Raw genomic sequence first — 22,871 nt, forward strand, 5'->3', positions numbered from 1 at the left:
CATTCAAATATGGAAAGGAAATAATGTCATAAAACTCAGATAAAATAAGACTGGTTAATGTCAGAAACGTCAATTTCATGCTTTCTCAGGGTTATACCCCTTGATTTTCAAACAAACCTTTGATGGTCCCCAGCCCCTAAGACAGGCTGGGGGTGACAACAGCAGTATTCAGGCTATTTCTTCTTTCACATCAGGATGCTACAGATTTCCCTCTCCTAAAATTCACAGTACCACCCTACAAACTCTATCCCACACTGAAATAACACCAATAGATGGCAATGTTGCTCAGTTTTGCAGAATTATGACCCTAGCAGCCTCCCATTAAGTTTCTTTCATCATACCAGCTAAATGCTAACTGAAGGATGAGGAGATTCAGCATTGGCACCAGCTTGTGAGGTAGAAGGGTTCTCCCTGCAATCCCCAGAACGCGCCTCTTCAGCTCATCTTCTGGTGTAGCCCTGGGCAGGAGTCTAGTCCTTACCAACACTCACGCAATGACAGCCTGCTGGGCTCCTTTGCACTGCAAGGTCATAAAGTTTGCCTCAATGTTACCACTTTGAAAGTCTATAATGATCCACCCAAAGCATCTTCCCAAAGCCTTTAGAGCATGCATGAAATACTGTTACCACCAGGAAAAACCCGTAAACATTACTTAAACACACACACACACACACACACACACACACACACACACACACACACACGCAATGGCCTATCTGGCTCCCTTTGCACAGGAGGTACTTTACTACCTCAACTCTCCCCATCTCCAGGGCGGTCTTCACTACTTCACCTCAAACTATTTTTCTGTCACCTCCCTTTCCTCCACTGTGTCACCAACCAGGGCATAAACGTTGGCTTTGCGTTTCCTAGAGAAAACAATTATGGCAGTGCTTACACTTTTGGTTTCTCTGAAAGAAAAAAAAGTATGCCTGCTGTGTGCCAGACTTTCATGGGTCATTTCGTTTGCAAAACACACTCAGCAGGTAGTATTTATCCCCATTCCACAGGTGAGCAAACTAAGATTCAGAGGCAGGGCTCCCCAGGTCACCACTGTTTCCCTAGTGAGGACTTGAAATTTGGACTCAGGTTTTTCTGATTCTACTTTTTCTACTTTATCAGAATGTGCCACTTTAAAGTTAGAAGAGGGGCAATGGGGTTGCTGTCAGTTAAGCATCCGACTCCTGATTGTGGTTCATCATCTCAGGGTCGTGGGATTGAGCCCCATGTTGAGCTCTGTGCTCAGCAGGGGGTTTGCTTCTCTCTCACCACCACCCCCCACTTCTAAAATAAATTTTTTAAGAAGGATTTTATTTATTTGACAGTGAGAGAGAGAAAGAGAGAGTGCACAAGTAGGGGGAGCAGCAGAGGGAGAGGGAGAAGCAGGCTCTCTGCTAAGCAGGGAGCCCAACACAGGACTCCATCCCAGGATCCTGGGATCATGACCTGAGCCCAAGGCAGACACTCAATGAGCTGAGCCACCCAGGTGCTCAATAAATAAATCTTAAAAAAATAAATAAGTTAGGAATAAGAATATCTACCTGTGTAATATTATTTCTGAAAATGTAAAGATTCTAAAATCTTAAATCCGGGCAGCCCGGGTGGCTCAGCAGTTTAGTGCCACCTTCCATCCAGGACATGATTCTGGAGACCCGGGATCTGGTCCCGCATTGGGCTCGCTGCATGGATCCTGCTTCTCCCTCTGCCTGTGTCTTTACCTGTGTGTGTGTGTGTGTGTATCTCTCATGAATAAATAAAATCTGTAAAAAAAATAAAATAAAATAAAAAATAAAATCTTAAATCCTTGCAACCTTTCACCTAAAAAAATAGTGAATTATTCTTTTAGTGAATTACTTTGAAATAAAATATACTTAGTTTTAAATATATATATATATATATACTTAGTTTAACAGTTTTACAAGTGTGCTTTTTCATATGTATTCCTAAGGCATCTCTGTATCTCATAAAATGGCAGAAAGACTAAGTTTTTTTCAGCTTATATATAAGCAAAGATTTAAAATAAAACTGAGGGGTTTTTTTATTTTTAAAGATGTATTTTAGAGAGACACACACACAGTGATAGCACAAGTGGGGGATGGGCATAGGGAGAGAAACTCAAGGAGACTCCCTGTTGAGTGCAGAGCCCCACAAGGGGCTAGATCCCACAACCCATGAGATCACAACCTGAGCCAAAATCAAGAGTTGGACGCCTAACAGACTGAGCTACCCAGGTGCCCCAAATTGAGGGGTTTAAATATCTCTCCATTTTAGAAATGGACTATAGTTAGTTTTAAGGAAGCTAACATTCATGTAATCAGATTTTTTAAAATTCTGAATTCAGTTGGTAAAATCATAAATGGGAGGGGGGTAGTAGGGAAAAGATACCTCATTTCTTTTTAACCCAAGTACTCTATGAGAAGGGGAAAACTAAGTTAAAAATCACATTCAAGTAAATAGTAACTTAAAGCGAAAATACTTTAATAATAAGGGCAAAAAAACCCCCCAACCAAAATAAAAATTTTATTCCACAAATAACAATGATTTTTCAGACTTGTAGACTATGCTCAAAAATGAAGCAAAGCCTAACCAGTCCCACCCTGGTAAACCTGCTTAAAGCCATTTCCCATTCTTGTTGGTTTAATCCCTGTCAGATGTAACATTATGAATTGATTACTTTCTAGAACTGAATCTCCTTATAGGAGAATTTAGTACAGTAGAGGCACAGACGTCACTATTTCTCCTGTTTGGGAACGAGAGAAAACATCAGCCTCTATGAAGCTCAGAGAATCAACATAAAATAATCAATTGTACAAATAACTATTTAAACAGATGAGAGTAGGAATGATTTTTTAAAGAGACTTTATTTATTTATTCATGAGAAACACAGAGAGGAGAAAGAAGCAGAGAGATAGGCAGAGGGAGAAGCAGGCTCCATGCAGGGAGCCTGATGCGGAACTCGATCCCAGGTCTCCAGGATCACACCCTGGGCTGAAGGCGGCACTAAACTGCTGAGCCACCTGGGCTGCCCGGTATGGTGGGCATACCATGACATGAGTGCTTCCTCTTGCCCCCTGAGATGAATCAGAATAGCTGGAAAGGACTGAAAAGTCCATCACAAGCCAGGCACTGTGCTAATAAGCATCCAGTAAGGGCCAAGCCACTTAATCCTCCAGCAAACCTCTGGGCACCATTATTATTTTTTTACTTTTGTTTCTATCGAGGTGAGATTCTTACTACATAAACCCATCTTAAAGCAAAATATTCAGGGGCATTTAGTATATTCAGAATTGTGCAACCACCACCACTCTGAAACATTACCCCTAAAGGAGACTCTGTACCCACTCAGCAGTTGCTTCCGAGTCTTCCTTCCCCCTGCTCCTGGTACCCACCAATCTGTGTTCTCTATGGATTTACCTATTCTGGATATATGCCTGGAATCAAACAATATGTGGCATTTTATGTCTGGCTTCTTTTGCTTGGCATGTAGCCGGGATTCATCCATGCTGCATGTGCCAGCACTTCCTTCCTTTTTGTAGCTGAAAGGTATTCCATTGTATATGTATGCTGATAACATTAACTCCATTTTCTAGATGAGGAAACAGGTTAAGATACCACAGCTAGTAAGTGGGAGTTGGGATGCAAACCTGTGTCTGACTCTAAACCAAGGAGGCCTTAGCCATCCTGTCCTTCAGCCAAGGCCAATGAAAGAGACCAAGCAATTGCTAAAACTTGATACCAAAACCAGAGTCTCACTGACAATTTAAAAACCCTGAAAACTGTGAGCCACCTGAGGAGGTGGTGCCTTAGAGGCGGCGCACGTGTGCAATGCAGAACCATCTATCGGTGTCCCACTGCGGCCCGAGCTGGGTCCACACCTCCCAAGGGTGACTGTCCAGTTCTAGCCTCGGTTCTTCAGAAGGTAGGATGAAGGTAATGCAGCTCTGTGACGACAGAAAAGCCCCTCCGGCACACAGAAGACCCTTGGTGAAGGTCCTCTCAGCTCTCCCACTTTCTGTGCACAAACAATGCCTGCATGTTATTGGATGGGCCTAACTTCCACAAACGCATTTCATTCTCAGCCCAGACTTAGCTCTGAGTATAAATAAATTGACACTGTGTCTTCTTGGTCTCTTGCCAATCTGGTGGGTTTGAGTCACTCCTGGGAAGAGAGGGGAAACTCCATCACATGTCAAGTGCTTTTTGAGTTCTCCTTTATCCACACAATGATGTAATTATTATCAGCAACCCAATTTTAGATAGGAAAATTGAAGCTCAAAAGGACAATTGCCCAAGGTCACGTAACCACTGAAAGGCGGAGCTGAGATTTGACTGGTTCCTTTCTAGAAGGCTCATTCCATTACCTAGACTTTAATAAAATTATCTCTGGGGAGACCAATTAAAAGTTAAGAACCACACAATGCTCCCAGGTTTGCAAGTGGGATCCACAGATGGTCCTCACAGAATCTGTGAACCTACTGAAGTCCTATGTAAGACTCACATACATGAACATGTTCCTGGTGGGGACCTCAGGTTGCACCCCAAACCTGAGGTGGGGGGGACCACCACCCAGGTGTACCAGCAAATACCTGGCCCTGCCTGGTGTCCTGGTTTTTTTAAAGTTTATTTTTATAGAGTGAATGGCATGGGGTGGGGGAATGGGATGTGGGGTGAGGGGTGGGCAGAGGGAGAGGGATCCTTAAGCAGACTCCACACTGAGTGCAGGGCTTGATCCCATGACCCTGAGATCATGGCCTGAGCCAAAACCAAGAGTCTAATGCTTAATGGACTGTGCCACCATGGTGCTCCCAGCCTTCCTAACCTTTACTCGGACAGGCCCTAACAGGGCTGTATTTCTGATTTCACATGCTTTTCTAGGCTGGTGTCACTTTAGCTGTGGAGATCTTATAAAGGCTGAACACAGGATCAAGAGCTCTCAAGTCAAGTCTTCCACTTGCACTTTGTGGTGGTGCTGTGTGTGTTGGCCATGTCTGAGACTCAAACCTTTGTCCTGTGGAGGGGTCCCATTACTTGAAGTCAAAAGTCTATTGTAGGATAAGTAAGAACACAGGTGTCTGCCCCATCTTAACCCCCACTATCTGAATATATACTCTAAGAATTTGCAAAAAAAAGTGGTACTCCGTATTGGCTATCTAAATAAAAAATAAGGAGTCTGTGAAGTCTGCAGCAAAATCACCTAAGTTATGTCTGGCCCACACAACATGCCATGGTCTAAGCTGACTGCCTAATGCTTGTGCTAGATGTGTGGCATACTGTCACGACATTTCCCCCACTTTATTACGTAAAAGTGTCTCCCATAGGAGTGGAAAAGCCCATGAAGAAAGTAGGGGAGTTTTAAAATTCTAGGAAATTTCTTTAAAAAAAAAAAAGTGATAATGTATTGAGAAAGGTGATCATATAAAAGATACAATCTTGGCTAAGCATATGTTCCCTTTTTGTGTGTATGGTTTTTTGCACTGGGTGACAAAATATAACCTGCAAAAAAGTACTGGTTCTACAATTCCATGGTATTCTTGAGTGTGGCATGCTACTTTATAAAGCCAGTGAAATTCTTGTATGATGGGTGCATAGCCAGTCCACGTGATGCCACTAAGCACAGGATGGTATAGTGTGCAGCTTAGATGCCTTTGGAAAGCTGGAAAATGATGGAGGAGAAGGAGGATGTGGTGAAGAATTCCAGTTTTAAAGTAAGCTTGGAAGGTTCAGGATTTAAGACCCATGTAAAACACTTTGAAGAAAGAGTGAAACAACTTCTGTTCTCACTGAGGTGGCAGCAGCTTCCCCATTGAACCACAGCCTGAAGGTGGTTTTATCACAGACCAAACTTCAGTCTTGCTGAACCTGAGCATTTTTTTTTTTTTTAAGATTTATATTTATTTGAGAGAGAAAGAGAAATAGAGCAAGGAAGCACACAGAGGGAGAAGCAGCAGACTCCTGCTGAGCAGGGAGCCCGACACAGGGCTTGATCCCAGGACCCTGGGATCATGACCTAAGCCAGAGGCAGCCACTTAACTGACCAAGCCACCCAGGCACCCCGAACCTGAGCTTTAAAAAAAAACCCCAAAAACAACATACACACACACACCATCTGTTACCTTTATTTCAGAAGGTAAGAAAAAAGTTCTAGGACATAATGCATCTAAAGCTAAGCTAATACTGCTTTTAGTTGGTAACTGAGGCTTATGTCAACCAAAACCTTTGGCGATACATCATTCCAGAACCCCAGGGCCCTTGGGTAATGCTGAAGAGTGCATGGCTTGCTACATGATGCTCAGACTGTGTATATGAAGGAAAATATTTCATACAAGGCCTTTCTAAAGATGATGCTTTTGGACATCCTTCTAGAGCTTTCAGTTAGCAATAATATCTGTGCAGTCTTATGGCTTTTCTACATCTTTATTTTAGCCTTTACATGAAGGAAGTCACCATAACCTTGAAGGCACATTAGCTGATGATAAGGTATGTGATGTGAAGGGCTCCCAGGAGGACGGTACTTTGATGAAGGATTCATGGAAGAATTTTTTTTTTTTTTTAACCATCAAGGGATATATGCGCTGATCAGGCTTGGGGAGAGAAGTGTAACCACCAATGACAAATGAAACGGGGAAAAGATATGGCTCCTGAAATTTTTGCTGACTTTCAGGGTTTTAAGAAAGTGATGCTTCAAAGCAAAGTCTTACTTTGCTAAGGAGCCTGGAGAAAGCAAAGCCGGTAGTAAAAACATTGAACTATTAGCATCACTAAAGAGCAAAAGGACTTAGTACTAAGAAGCAGGAATGGATGGTCATTATTGGTCTGGGGCAGGGGGACGACCCCCCCTATTTGAATGCCAAATCTTTAAAATGTAGACCATGCAGGTATATGAGGATTCTGTTGCGAGAGTAGGATCATGGTGTGAACAGAGGCACTGCGTGAACACACACAACTATAAGCAGAATCTTGGGCTGCTGGGAGCCCCCGGACCACGTGTCAGAGGAATGCACACAGATACCCCTCCTAGTCATCTCTTAGCTTCCAGCTCTTACCTTCCACTTTTGGGGTATTCAGTACCAAGGAGAAGATTGTCTGCCAGTGTCCTGAATTTGGACACTGGATGAATCTCAGACATTTGTCTCCCTCACACCATCACTGGCATCCCCCCTACTTATCTGCCCCTCTATCACTGCCACTTCCCAAACCTTCACTGGTATGCAAGCAAATTGAAAAAGGCTTGGTTGTGTTTTACTAAATGCTAATTGAATTATGTATCTTCATACATTATTTCACTACATTTTTAAATTTTGTAACAAGTTCAGTGAGGCAAGATGCAATTTTTATCTAATACTGTACAATATTGTTGTGTACAATACACAAACATGTCCATCAGTGAGTTTACTGAAAGTTAAAGATTAGGTTTTAAAGGCTTTCTGACATGGAAATCCTTGATAGACATTAAACGAATTTTTAAGTGTTTGAGTAATTGGTTCAAGTTCTTAGATACGAGGAGACACATTATTTGTTCCATTTAACATAATGGATCAATGGGGTCTTACAAATCCCCAAGTCTCCCCTCTCACACACACTTAGGAACAGACTGGAGGTGAGTAACAAGAGATGCATGCACATACAAGTGTTTGGGAAACTGTACCGTGCCACACGAATGTAAACTACTGCCATTTTCAGGTAAAATTGGAGAGTAACAGGATTTCCCTGTTGCTGGAAGAATCCTCTTGTGACTCATCTAGTCCAACCTTCATACTGGAATGGATGAAGACAGAGGTCCATAGACGAGAAGCTTGGGATCAGTCAGAGTCAGTGACTGACCCAAGGACGGATTCTGAAGGCCAGCACAGGGCTTTTTTGTCTCCTGGGTAATTTTATCTTATAAAACACTAATCACTTTTTGGTGCTGGGAGTGGCATGCCCTTTAAAACTTTTCAATTATCAGACAGCTATATAAGAGAACTCTTTACCTCACACTGAACTTGGCTTACTGTAGGAGACTCAATAGTATTTGCTGGTAAATCATAGTTCTGAGGTTGGACTGTTAAAGTTCATCTTGGTCACTCCTCTCTCTTGAAGAAACCCAGCGGCTTAGAATCACCTCCTGTAACCAACGAAAATAAAAAGGTGATTAAAAGTTTCAAAAACAGAAATGAAAGAACATGCTAGGCATGTGAGATCACAGCAATGTTGCACAGAGAATTGTCTATATAATGAGGACACCTGCTCCCATTCCTTGTCACTGAAACACCAGGGAGAAAGGTGAAGGCAGCAATAGACACCTCACATGCAAATACTGTCTACCATAATCACACCAGATTTTATTTTTTTATTTTTAAAGAGTTTTTTAAAAGATTTTATTTATTTATTCATGAGAGACACACACACACAGAGAGAGAGAGGCAGAGACACAGGCAGAGGGAGAAACAGGCTCCACACAGGAAACCTGACGTGGGACTAGATCCCGGGTCTCCAGGATCACGCCCTGGGCTGAAGGCGGCGCTAAACCACTCAGCCACCTGGGCTGCCCTGACACCAGATTTTAAAATCTAAACGTGCCTTTGCATTGGTATTCCACTAGCAGGTTTCAGGAACAGGAGTACCCGTGTGAAAGCTAGCATTTAACGCCAGATCCAGGTCTGAGATGGCGCTGGTATATCCAGGCCAGTGCTGAAAAGGGAGAAGTGTGTCTGGGCAGGCATCCTATGAACAGCTAACCTAGTGGGCACAAGCAGGACACACTGCATGGATGAGGCACTGGGGCCGGGGAGGCCAACAGGCAAGGCTACAGTGGGACAGAGCAGTGGGAACAAGGAGGGAGGGTGCAGTGTCAGAGACAACATCGATGACCTGCTGAATATGGGGGAGGAGTCACAGATGGGGCCAGGGGTAGAAACAGTAACTGATGCTGGGAGGCAGTGTGGCAGTCCTGCCAGAGAAAGACCCGCCAGGAAGATTCCCCAAAAGCCAGACAAGAAGTTCAAGGAAGGAGTGAGCAGTGACACCTGAGTTTCTGGGAATGAGACCTGGGAGAGGCCTGGCCAGGAGGTGCCAGTGTCTGTGAGAGCAGTGTCAGCTGAAGGGTGGGGACGGAGGCCAGAGGACATGGCAGGCAGAGCAGCAGCAGGAATTAAGGGGGCGTGAGAGTGGGCTCAGCAGGGAGAGGGCCTGAGGGGCTCCCTGTTATCAAGGCTACATGGTTTTCATTTCTTTTCTTGGGATCACATGTTCCAGAGGACCCAATGTGGTGGACAGAATCTTTGCAATACCATGAGTTTGTCTCTGAGTTCACCTACCTGAACTTTGATTTGTTTCATACATTCTGGTGACTCCATCTCTTTGTCAGTCATGGTAGAGGGTTTAATCAAATAGCACAGCATGAGTTCCTATTGAGAAATGAAGAATAACCTCCACATCCTATACAATATAAATTTGGGTGTGTCAGTAGGAAATGCAGACAGACTCCATTTCCTCCCACCATGTACTCCTGGAAACTCACAAACCACCTTGATTTCCTCCTAGAAACATGACTGGGCCTGAGATATAGACTAAGGACCTGTCATTTAGTTACTGTTGACATGGCAAGAGAATGTAAATAAAATATATGGATTATAAACACAGTATTTAACATATTAAATATATGCATAAGTCCCAGCAAATGGGTATAAAAATACTACAAACAGTTTAGACTCCCTATTTCTAAAAGACAGAGGTGCTTTTTACAGGCCAAACCTAAGCAACTTAATCTGTACTCAAGGCAGCTGCCACTGGCCTCTGCTGGACCTTCTGGCCTCCCCTCCCACAGCACCTCCAGCAGCACTGGAGCAGAGTCAGAGGGGGTTCGCAATCTGTGTTCAGTTAGCAAATTACTGAGTAAAAGAGAACACACAAAGCTTTCATCCTTAGTAGTTCTGGTATGAGATGAAATTTCTCTCCTATCTCAATGGCAGCAGAATATAGCGGAACACAAATCAGGCAGTCAGATGACTCTGGGTTTGAGTCCCAATTCTGCATATAAGCTGCAAGATCTTGGGTTCATCACTCAACATCTCTGATTCCTCATCCTCAGGGATGAAGATAACAACAGGGTGGTGAGAAAACATGCACTGTTTTTTTTTTTTTTTTTTAAGATTTTCATTTATTTATTCATTCATTCGAGACACAGAGAGGGAGAGAGAGGCAGAGACACAGGCAGAGGGAGAAGCAGGCTCCATGCAGGGAGCCCGATGTGGGACTCGATCCTGGGTCTCCAGGATCAGGCCCTTGGCTGAAGGCGGCACTAAACTGCTGAGCCACCCAGGCTGCCCACATGCACTGTTTTTAGTTATAAATATTAATATTCTTCCTTTTTCTTCAAGAAATCTGCTAGCTTTGAAAAGAAACTTATCAATGCTCTGACTCCCCTGTGAATGTGTGTGACTGAATTTTTAGCATGTGCTGATGGCACGCCTGGCAGGCAGGCAATGCCCCCCCTACATCAATCACTATAGGAAACTCTGAAGTTCAAGTCCTGCAGCTCAGCACCAGTGAATGGTGGCAGGGAATACGAGAGGAGGCCAGCTTCTCATCTCATCTTTTAGAACCTTGCTGGCAGGAACACTGAAGTTCCTACAGATGACTTTTATGATTCTACTAAATTTAAGAAAAAATAAATCCAACCATTTAAGTGACATATGAATGTCAAAGCTGATGTTGTTACCTTGGAGACGTTAACTGAAACCCTGCTCAAGGCAGCCAGGGACCTCCAACTGAAGGGTCTGCGAAGAGAGCCCTCAAAATGGTCGTCGACTAACTCGATGATGACAGAGTAACTGGAAGACACATAGGGGGCATTGTAAAAGCAAAAGGCATGAAATCAACCTCTTTAAAAAGAGTAATGCTTGTTCTACCAAGAATGAAGATACAGAAAATAAAAATGCAACATCTAATCTTAAATTCCCCTGCAATGTTATTGTGGGAAAGTATTAATGAAAAACTCTCACTTTACATTACAAACTTTCAGGCTCATCTCAGCACTGACAAGGAAAGAATACAAATATTTCTCCCAATAAGAAAGCCGTGAATTCATTCAACTATTTAGATAACACTCACTGATATTAAGATGAACAATCAACTGCATAGACGAACTCAATGTATAACACTACAACACATGTTATCGTAACCTATTTATTATTTTACATATAGTACAATAGCGTTAGTGTAGAAGGCACAGATATAGAGCATATACTCCTAAGAGGTGAAGAACAACATGATTATAACTATTTCTATGGCAGTGAAAATTACATTGGAGGTCAGAAGTTTCCTCCTGTCCCTTTAAGCTATTAACTTATTTAAAAATCATTCCAAACCTTGCATGATAAAATGGAGGGCCTTTTCGATACAACACTGCAAAGAAAAAGAAAGAATATGTATAACCATTTGAAATCAAAATCTTATTATTGACATTTTCTCTTCTCCAAAGAGACATAAATACCCAATTATCTGTATATGGGTAGTTTGCAATATATCTTGTAGTCTATCTTAAAACTGTTTATTTTTCCTCCTGGAACAAAATGCAATTAACAAAGCAACTCTATGATTGGGGCCCTAACATTCTCATCTCACCCTCACACCACAAATGAAATCCAAATTTGAATATAAGCAATTTTGGTCTCACCTCTTGTCTTATACTCTACAGAGTGAGAATGTGAAATTATGTCAAACATGTTAAGTTCGTATAACATGGACTAGCGTTTTGCTATTATTTTTTTATTTTTAATTTTTTTTTGCTATTAATTTCAAATCGACCTAACTCTAAGTGTCTGAGGTACTCTGGCCAGGTACAAGTTGATTGAGTCTTGGTGCTAGAGAGGAATAAGAATCATGACTATTTTTAAGAAATAGTCAAAGTCAAGTGGCGAAGACAGTCACATAACCATACATAGGAGTTGGAGATCAGTCTGCCCTACTAATTCATTCTACGGATGTCAAAAGCCAGTGTCCATGAGAGTCTGAGGCAGGGACTCTGTCATGCGGACTCTGGAACTTCATAGGGAACCTTTCAGAGGCACAAAGTCTATGGCAGGGAGTGGCTGTTTATCAAACCCACTCCCTCTCTTTCTAGGCACGTGGCTAGATTGTGTCTCTCAAGCAGCCAGGTTGGCCCATAAAACCCTGCCACGTACCAAGGCTATATTTACTTCTTTCTGAAGATGACCTTGAAAACCACCTGGTGAAGACCACAGAGCCACAAGGAAGAGCCTGGGCTCCTGAGGCACCTTGGAAGTTGATCTGCTCACTACTCAGAAACACCAGTTCTGGCTTTCACATGAAAAATTAACTTCTGTGGTTAAGACTCTGAGGTATGGGGCTTATATATAACTATGGCTATAAAAATTACTTTTACTAATGCACAATTACATCTGTAAGCTTATAGCTGTCCCCAGTGCAAAATCTGTGCAAAAAAGCTTTTTATCCTTTGAGGAATTGACAGAATTTTCCTTTTTGGCCATATCAGTACTGTAGCTAATCACATTTTCCTTAGGTTCAGCAAGCTCAGAGCTACCTTGATAGCATGAGTTAGTAACTCTGTAGGATCCCATGGACAATGGAGCAACCCTTCACCTAGACTACACTTTCTAGAGTCACGTTTCCTTATTATTCTATTTCCTATTTAAATTATATTTAAAGGATTTGGCAAGTCAGCTCAAATTCACTGTGCCAGGGCACAAATTTTAGTAAATACCCCAACATACAATCCTCAACTTTCTGAGATATGGTATAGCGGAAGGAAACCACGTACAGGAATGAACTTGAATTCAGGAATTTTGTTTTCTGGCTGGTTTCTGCCACTCATGGTTGTGTGACTTCAAGTAAGTTACTAACATCTCTGAGCCTCAGTTTCCAATAGTACAAAATGAAAAACGAGGGGGAAATTGAGATCTTTTCTAGCACTAAACACCATTATTTGTGACCAGGCACACATGTCTAATGTGCATCTGGAACATTACATAACTTGAAAGCAGCTCCTCCCCACAAGTTGGGTCATTTTGGATGATTGATGATGGTGGTATAGCTTAGAAGTTAAAAGCACCAGACAGACCCAAGTTCAAGTCTTATCAGTATCAAGACCACATGAAGATGCCCTATGTTTCAATCTCCTTATTAGGAAATCCGGGGGGTAGTCATTGAAGAGAGAGGGGCTGACACAGTGACTGGCATAAAATGAAGGTTCAACATGTTACCTAGGATAGTAATCATAATGATGAGAGTGTATTCAGAGGGGAAAATAAAATCGTTTTACAAAAGTGCCTCTCAAGCAGAAAGATGAAAACTTCAGAAGTCTAAGAAATCCTGGGCATTCAAAAATAAAGTCTGGAAGAATGTGGAAAAGAAGAGAAAGCTCCTTCTTATAAATGAATGCCAGCTATGGCATGTAGAAGGAATGAATTAGTAAATGATTACTGCAATAATTAATTTGGGCAGCCATTATAATTACTGGGGACCCAGGTATGCAGTCTCATCCTGCGTATTACTTGTTAATTACAAAAGGAAATATGCAATTTTATAACAGACATCTGACACTGGTCACTTTAGCCAAGTGATCAAACTTACTGTCATCAAGAGTGGGACAGCCTGACATTAAGTCCCTCCTGATGGGGCATGATACATACAACTATCATTCTGTGGCTCATTATGTGAGCCAAAGAATGTGAGCTGGAGTCTAATCATGAGGAAACAACTGAACATATCTAGAATGTGGGATATCCTCCAGGAGTCTTCAAAAAAATTCGATGCCATGAAAAACAAACAAGGTAGAGAAACTGTTTTCAATTAAAAAAAAAAAAAAAAAAAGCTAAAAAGGCTATAGTGAGCCACAATCTGTGAATGTGGCCTTATTTGGAAAAGGCTCTTTAGGGTAGCCTGGGTGGCTCAGCAGTTTGGTGCCGCCTTCAGCCCAGGGCATGATCCTGGAGACCCAGGATCGAGTCCCACATCAGGCTCCCTGCATGGAGCCTGCTTCTCCCTCTGCCTGTGTCTCTCTGCCTCTCTCTCTCTCCTCTCTCTCATGAATAAATAAAAATATTAAAATTAAAAAAAAAAAAAAAAGGAAAAGGCTTTTTCCAGAGACTGGAATGATGCAACCATAAGCCAAAGGACATCCAGTGCCACTCGCAGCTGAGGAGACAAGGGATTGATGTCCCCTACTGCCTCTGGAGGGAGCACAGCCCAGTGGACTTCTGGCACCCTGAGCTGTGAGAAAACGAATTTCTCATGTTTTAAGCCCACTAAGCTTGTGGTAATTTCTTATGGCAGCCCTAGGAAAGTAAAAGAGAAACCTACTACGCCAGATGTGATAAATCAACAGTGACTAGAGTCTGTATTGAAAAAACCACCACAAAACTCCCATAGTTGCAAAAGACATTTTGGGGACAATAGATGGAAATTTAAATTTTCTGGCATTTTAAGGATATTGAAAGTTCTGATTTCTCTCAGGAATTATATGGTTTTATAGTGATGTAGAAGAATGTCCCTATTCTTATGAGTTGCATGCAAAAGCTGCACGTGCAGATGTGGAAAATGTTAACAAAAACATTTAAGAAGTTTGGAAAAATAAGCCAAGCGAGTGGGTTAGGAAAGAACCAAGACATGGGAAGAAGGCACAGGTCTTTATTCTGTGAAGAGTACAGAGGAGCTGCTCTGATGCTTCTTCCTGGAGGCAGAACTAGTTGTCAGCCTCTGGGACTGGGTGCCACTGCTGGCGATGACTCCTTTGGGCTCCAGGAACCCTGTACCCTGTTGGCTTCTAATGGCCCCCATCACTCCACTTGTCTTTCAACTTCTAATTCGCAGGCAGCTGTGAAATTACATGACCAAACTCAGTCAATGCGAATCCAAAATTGGGATTGTGTGGGAAGGAGGCTTAGGAGTAATTAGATCTTAAGTCACATCAACCAGTAGCTGCATGTGTCAGAACAAAATATACAGCTGGAGTTGGTCTTCAGCTTTCAGGCTGGCAATAGTGGTTTGGTGTGGTGGAAGTACATCGAGCTTGGACTCAGAGCTAACCTCTGCACTTACTTGCTGTGGGACCCTCGGCAGCTTCCTTGACCCTTCTAGACCATAATTTCCCCAACATACTATAAAAGGAAGTGAATACCATGTGTCTCACAGGAGTATTAAGATTAAACAAGATGAGGGAAGAAAAGCACCAAGGCTAGGTGCCAGGGCAACATAAAAGCCAGCAGATGAAGGAGCTTTTGGGTGGGGAATATAAGGAAAGGCTCCCACTTGGTTTCATATCTGGTTTTCACTAGTGGGTGATCAAGGTCAAGTAGCTTGACAGCTGCACTCAATTTGAGATCCATATCACTTGTTCCAAGCACTGCTCCTGCAAATGAAATGTGATTGACAAGATTTATTCAAGGGAAGAGTTTCCCTGATAAGATGTGAATTTCATAATGGCCCTTTGTCATAAGTCATTACTTCTATAAGCAGAAACAATGGATAAGAGAGGATGTCCTGGGCTTAATCTGTGTTGGCAGTTCTAGGGTATGTGTGATTAGGTCACCAACCTTCAAAATTAAAATAATATTGCTAAAAAATTGCAGGCACCAAGCAGCTGTGCCCAGAGAACAGGAAAATTTAGGGAAGCTATTCCTTTTTTTTTTTTTTTTAAAGATTTTAAGTAATCTCTATGCCTAGTGTGGAGCTTCAACTCACAATCCTGAGATCAAGAGTTGCATGCTCTATCAACTGAGCCAGCCAGGCGCCCCAGGAAGCTGTTCCCTTTATCCCAGGCTTGTGAACCCCTGCTAAAGCAGGAAATGTGAAGACACCCCTCGTGTTGCTGCTGGGCCAGAGATCTGGTCCCACATTAATTATACAAGCAGCCCGAAGTACATGATATGATCCAGCTGTGGGCAAAGGCCTCCAGGGAGTTGGGCAATAACACTTGCTTTTTTTCTTTAAAAAAAAAAATCTGTCCTTCCAACCATCCCTATAAGGCAGTTTTTCTTTTTTTTTAAATAAATATTTTATTTATTTGAAAGAGAGAAAGCAAGAACACTAGCAGGGGAGGAACAGAGGAAGAGGGAGAAACAGCCTCCCCTCAGAGCAGAGTCCGCTACAGGGCTCCATCCCAGGACCCTGAGATCATGACCTGAGCTGAAGGCAGATGCTTAGTGGACTGAACCACCTAGGTGGCCCAGACGGTTTGTTTTAAAATGACTCTTCATCAACAATATGGGATATATTGAAAATACCTGAGATAAGTTATGCTTAGAAGGTACTCCACAAAGGCCCCTTTCCCTTGCAATTTTTATTTTTTTGTAAAAAAGATGGTGTTATTCATGATAAGCAAATGGAAACTTAGAGAGATGATGTAACTTGCCTGAGGTCACACAGTAAAGAGGTAGAGTTGGCCATGAACTCAAAGAGCTCTCTTCACTAGCCCCATGCCAACTCTGAAAGTATCCCTACAGCCTTGTTGACTGGAAAATTCTAACTCAAGTTTCACCCATACAATGAGAAAGCTGAAGACGACCTGCCAAGTGTTTGCACCAAGTGGCTATTCTTACAGGAGTATGAAAAGGAGAACACGGCAGGAAGCCAATGAAGGAAAATGAAACAGGCACATAACTTATTTAAACATGGTGAACTGTGGCCAACACAATTCTGTGTAAACCTAACAAACTAATTTCAAGCTAATCCTGATCATTTGTGTGCTAACCCTGAGTTAGGATATCTGGACCTGAAATCCAGGCATGGAAGAAACAAAAGAAACCATTTATCTCAGAGGGATAGGAAACCCTTAACCTTTATTTTGGATTCCTGGCACCCTTCCCACTTGAGAATCTAATGAAAGGCATGGACTCTTGACCCAGAAAAACACACCAATCTACAAACACCATATTTTATGGGGTCTCCTGAAGACTATCCTAAGATTCCAGGATAAGTGCAACTTTAGAGCATTTAAAGATTTAAAATATTGAATTGGCTTTCTTTGGGTATTAAAAAGGCTCAAAACACATGAAACAATCACATGATACAGCTCACAAGACCTCAAGGGCCATGACTCCTTAGAGGACTTCTCAAATATCTTGACATTTTTGTTTGAGCCTCATAAACAATTCTGAAAACATCCAGGAAGCACCTTCACTTAGCAGATGTGGAAAACGAGTTTGAGGGACTTAGTAGTGACACTAGTGCTGGAAGGGACCCCAGGGTCTCTGTCCACTCACCCAGGCCTGTGGCTTTGAGAGTTCCTTACATAATGACAACTCCACATTTATATGTGAAGGCCCTCCTGTGCTCTAGAATCATCTATCTTCATAATATCTCCACTGGACTTACTTAATATGTCCCAAATACGAATCCTAAGTATGTAGGCATTATTCCCAATTCCTCTTAAATGAAATTCTCACATCCATTCTCCAGGGCTGGTTTGGCTCATTTTTCCTAAGTCTCTCTGCTTCCATTTTTGTCTCCTGCCCCACCCTGTAGTCTATTAGTAACAGAGCAGACAGAGGGTCCTATTCATTTTAAGTCACTTCTTTGCTCAAAATCCTCAAGACTTCCAATCACCAGAATAACAAACAGGTCCTACACAATCTGCATCAGCCTAAGTTGCAGACATCACCTCATGTTACTCTCCCTCTGGGATTTAAAAGTTCTTGACATACCATCTTTATGCAGTTCCTGAGATTTCCTTGCTTCAGGGCTTTTATGCTTGCTGTTCTCTTTGTGCCTCCTCTGTTCTTCACTCTTCCTTGGGATCTCCAAGTTCTGGATCCCTGTCTTCATGTTGTTCCTGCCTCAGGGCTTTTGCACTTACTGTTCACTTTGTGCCTACCCTGGTCTTCCCCAGATTCTCAAGTGACCTGTTCCCTCACTGTGGTCACATTTTTGCTTGTGGTCACATCTTTTCAAAGTCTTTTCCTAACTTTCTTCACTCTCTATCCCTTTCCTGTTTTATTTTTCTCAGTATTTAATAGTCCCTGAAATTACGTTATATATTTACTTGTTTGCTTACTCATCTTCCCAGCCAGAATGTAAGCAGCTACACTGAGGCAGCTTTGTATTTGTCTCATTCACCTCTGTATTACTGGCACCTAAGAAGACAGCCCGCAGAAGACTCTTAGTAATTATCTGTTAAATGAAGTGCTCGTCTGGTCCAGAATTCTCTCTTTATGATAAGAATAGGCAGTTTCCAAGAGTTTCCAGAATTCAAACCTCAGCTCTCTTAAGTTGCTGGCCCTGGAAACTATTAGGGGACAATGACCCATTCTCCAAAAACTGCAATCTTCTCATCAGAAAACTAGGAATAATAAAGAGTATCCTTTGTACAAGACTGCTTTAGGGATTAAATGATATAATGAATTTTAAAATGCTTGACACATAGTAAGTGCTCAACAAAGGATAGCAGTGATTATCATATTATTATAGGATTATTCTCATTTTTAGATGAGACAATTGAGTCCTAGCAGGTAAGGGCCTGCCTTATTTTTTTTTTTTTTTTAAATTAATTTTTATTGGTGTTCAATTTACCAACATACAGAAAAACACCCAGTGCTCATCCCGTCAAGTGTCCACCTCAGTGCCCGTCACCCATTCCCCTCCAACACCCGCCCTCCTCCCCCTCCACCACCCCTAGTTCGTTTCCCCGAGTTAGGAGTCTTTATGTTCTGTCTCCCTTCCTGATATTTCCCAACATTTCTTCTCCCTTCCTTTATATTCCCTTTCACTATTATTCATATTCCCCAAATGAATGAGAACATACACTGTTTGTCCTTCTCCAACTGACTTATTTCACTCAGCATAATACCCTCCAGTTCCATCCACGTTGAAGCAAATGGTGGGAGGGGCCTGCCTTATATCACATGATAACATGGCTAATGAGAGGAGGGGGGTGGGGGCCATAAAACTCTTTTCTCAGATTACAGAGCAGATGCAGAGCTACAGGCTTCTGTCTCTGGGCTTTCTCCTCAGATTTCCTTTTCACTCTTTCTGGACAAACCCTCTAGCCCAACCCAAATATTTTTATTTAAGCCAAAAGGAAGACATCTTAGAAAAAAATCAGCAACAGCACATATTACCAATTCAAGTTTTCACCCTGGGATCTGTTGCAGATGCTGGTTCTCACACCTACCGTGTCAAGAACTACTTACGTAAATCTGTCCCATACTTAAGTCCCACTTTGGGCACCCAGCCCTTGCTTCGGAAGTAATGGTATGCCATGTATGTAGTCCTGAATGTGGGCTGAACTACAGTGAAAGCTTTCCAGAGCTTCATGATTGTTAAGGGCTCCTAATGTTAGTGAAAGGAAAAAAAGGCATTATTATGTATGCATTCGCTCATCATTCAGCCAGTGACCTGACATCCATACTAAGTGTGGAGCCGAAGCAGTAAACATACACAGTACTATGACAGAGGGACTTAACAGAGGATCTAAACCTGTGCTGTCCGGTGTGGCAGCATCAGACACAGGCCAGAAGGGAAATGTGCTTCAGGTGGAAAATATACACTGAATTTCAAAGACTTGGCAGGAAAACAGGAATGATACGCTGAATTAAATAAACTATGTAAATAATATGACTTTTTCTTTTAACCCCTTTCATGTAGCTACCAGAAAATTTAAAATGATACCCATGGTTCCTGTCTGAGGCTTATCTATCAGATAGCATGGCTCTGGACAAGGCTGCCCTGCAACAGTAACATCTGAGATGAGGAGGAAGTAGCCAAGTGGAAGGGGGTGGTGGAGGGAACTGGAAGCAGTAGGGTGAGGCAGAGAAACGAGTGCATGCCAGGGTGCTCAAGTGTGACAAGTCCACCAAAGTCGGAGGGCAGTGCGTTTCAAACATTTCAAAGACCCAAGAGAGTAGCTACTGTATGGCAGGTCACATTCAGAAAAACCAAAACATAGTTTTGTAAAAGCTTAAAAAAAAAAATGCCCCATTTTAGTCTTTGAAACTGGAAAATTTATCTCATGGCACAAATGAATAGTCCAAATCCATATGTTTCTAATGGAGGAAGTGAAGAGATTGAGAGTGGCCTGGTTCAGAGAACATTCGATTCGATTCTCTGGTTGGGTTAGGGCTCAGTCAATGAGACTTGCTCAGTTTGTCGCAGCCCAAGATTTTAATCCATAAATATGAGCTAGAGGTTTCTTTCTTTCTTCTTTGTTTTTGGTTGTTCCTAAAATAGAAACTCCATACATATGTGGCCTTTAAATCCCAAACTAAGGTAACACTCTCCGCCCCTGTAATAAGCAACAGTCTTGTGGGAAAGGCCAAACTTCCACTTTGGAGAGCCCATCATATTTCAGAGGCTCAGGAGTCTAGGTGGCAGTGAAATATTCTGATGAATTTCAGCTAAGGCCTAAGAGAAGAGACAAGGTGAGCTAAGAATGGCCATCATCTGGGAAAATGAGTCACCCATCAGCCGACAGCTATTTTCAAACCACTGGAATACTCATGAGAATAATTTATATAATTAGAATTTGATGAATGATAGATAAAATTATGTACTCACAAGAACAGAACAAAATATCCTTTCTCTGTTCTATTTATTGTTCTGCCTAACTTTCTCTTTTTTTTTTTTTTTTAACTTTCTCTTTTTAATTTCATTTCAGTTATTTTGAATAGGTATTATATTCACATGTTCCAAGTTCACAAAGCATAAAAATGTACAGTGAAGTTTCCCCTTCCACCTGTGTGCCCAGCCCCCTTGATGCCTCTACGAGAAGGTAACCAATGATATTGGCTTCTTGTGGGACTTTGTTCTAAGGGCAGCAGGCTGTAGTACAGAATCACAGGCTTTGGAGATACCCTGACACCAGACTAGCTGTGTGACCTCGGGTGAGTTATTTACTTCCCCTGAGCCTCAGTTACCTTAACTGTAGAATTCTTACCAGGCAGAGTTAAGGTTTAGAAGTATTGCTTGTAAGGTACCCAATCACAACCTTTACCAAAGTAGGTGCTGAACATGGCAGTTTTAATTTTTAGTACTGTCCTAACACAGATTTCCTGATCATTCTCTAAGATACTACTCTTCTCCTAGTCTCCGGGAATGAAATTCAATCTGAAAGAGTCAAAGCTGGCTTCTGCCTTAATGATCCCAATTAGGGGGCACCTGGGTGGCTTAGTTGTTTAAGTGTCATGACTTGATTTTGGCTCAGGTCACAATCTCAGGGTCATGAGATTGAGCCCTGCATCAGGCTCTGCACTCAGAAAGGAGTCTGCTTGGATTCTCTCTGCCTTTCCTTTTCCCCTTCCCCCACTCGTGCATGCTCGCTCTCAAATAAATAAATAAATAAATAAATAAATAAATAAATAAATAAATAAGATCTTACCAAAAAAAGCCTAAATTTTGGGATCTTACCCAAAGCCTAAACCTAGAGAAAAAATTCAATTCAGTTTTATTCAGTGAAAGTAGGTGCATCTGTATTACAGTAATAGGAAAATTACTACAACCTGCTTTTAATACCAGGAAACTTTTATGTGGATTATATCTAAATATAACATCTTACCTTCCCATAATAAATACTCAGACATCCTAGAGCATAGACCAGGAAAAAGGCCTAAAAACAGAGCAAGTAGAAATGTGCATTAGAAACTGTCCCACGTTCTTGAGAAGTTATTTTACATATTGATTTCTTTTTGCCTTAAGTACAAATTAAATCATCTTCAAAATGGTCACATATTTTTAATATAAATGGTTCATGCAAATTTCAAGGATTAGAAAAAATCTAAGAAAATATGAAAGTCACAAATTGGTTAAAAATCAGTAAAAAACAAAGCATTTGTACGATATTTTCCATGTATTTTCCTCCTTAAAAACCATCTACCTAAACTGAAAAATGATTAAACAGCTGTAATAATAGAAAGCTTACCTCATTAGATTTTCCTCTGTAAAATTAAATAATCTATTAAACTGAAAAAAAAAAAAACTTAAAGAAATATACAGAAATCTGCAAAAAAGTAGGCCTTGCAGATTTGGCTTGTAAAACAGGAGTTTCTCAGTCACCCTTGCTGTAAAGTGACTTCCTATTAAGTAATCCCTATCTTCCCATGAACTTCACCACACAGTAATATGTTTTACTTGCATGGTGGAAGCAGGAGGAAAAGCAAGGAAAGTCAGCTATAGTTGAGTAAAATGAAAATAAAAATAGCTTTTCCCTCCAAAAAGTTTATTTATTTAGTAATCTCTACACCCGAATTCCTGACCCTGAGATCAAGAGTCACATACTCTACCAACTGAGCAAGCCAGGTGCCCCAACTGCTATCTGATAAAAGACAGACAATGCTAAACATTGATACCACTAAACAGACCCTGTTCTTCATTCTACTTGTAGAGGGGGACAGGGTTGTTTACACCTGACTAGACTTATGCGAGATTGGTGTGCCAGTGGCTAAACCATGGCTATTAGTAAAACTGGAGTACTTACTTCATAAATAGGGCAAAAGATTATAACCAAATGAAAAACATTCTGCTGCTCCTGCCGCCTGGCACAGATGAGGTGACAGAGATGTAGTCCCCTGTTCTGCGCTTGCACGTTTCTGTTCAACAGCACGGTACTGACAAACAGTGCTTAGCTTGCACTGTTTACTTAGCTTGCTTCCTCTGCCCCAGCACACATAGGAACAAACAAGAGGATTTAAGAGAGAACAGGCTATGGAGCTGTAGGTGGTTTCAAGCAGCGACAAGGTTCACTAAGGAAACATTCTCATGATCCCCAGGAATTGCCTGAATCCACCCACTGTCACTTTCTCCTGGCTAGCTGATGGCACTTCTCTTCACAGGAGCAGTTCTCAAAGAAAGGTCTGGGGATCCTGGAGTTCCCAACACTCTTTCAGAAGATCTCCAGGTCAAAACTACTTTGTGATAATAACACA

The 22,871-nt window shown here is 41.8% G+C and overlaps 1 protein-coding gene across 6 annotated transcripts in view; it reads right to left on the bottom strand.

Annotated features, from left to right (window-relative positions):
* TSEN2 (tRNA splicing endonuclease subunit 2) overlaps nt 1-22,871 on the bottom strand; it is a 58,383-nt gene that overhangs the window by 9,529 nt on the left and 25,983 nt on the right. For 2 of the 6 annotated variants that reach the window (XM_026016826.2, XM_072720270.1), the window contains exons 7-12: nt 21,506-21,556; nt 19,146-19,284; nt 11,346-11,382; nt 10,697-10,808; nt 9,294-9,383; nt 6,098-8,101 (exon numbers count right to left, since the gene is read on the bottom strand). In XM_026016826.2, coding sequence (XP_025872611.1) covers nt 8,042-8,101; nt 9,294-9,383; nt 10,697-10,808; nt 11,346-11,382; nt 19,146-19,284; nt 21,506-21,556 — 489 coding nt within the window. In that variant the 3' untranslated portion in view covers nt 6,098-8,041. Of the gene's footprint in view, nt 1-4,099; nt 4,157-6,097; nt 8,102-9,293; nt 9,415-10,696; nt 10,809-11,345; nt 11,383-19,145; nt 19,285-21,505; nt 21,557-22,871 lie in introns of those variants that run through there. The other 4 variants (XR_003237717.2, XR_003237716.2, XR_011994310.1 and 1 more) reach the window with 4 other exon arrangements.

This window comes from Vulpes vulpes, chromosome 9 (genome assembly GCF_048418805.1).
Source record: "Vulpes vulpes isolate BD-2025 chromosome 9, VulVul3, whole genome shotgun sequence".
In the NCBI taxonomy this organism is placed as follows: Eukaryota; Metazoa; Chordata; class Mammalia; order Carnivora; family Canidae; genus Vulpes; species Vulpes vulpes.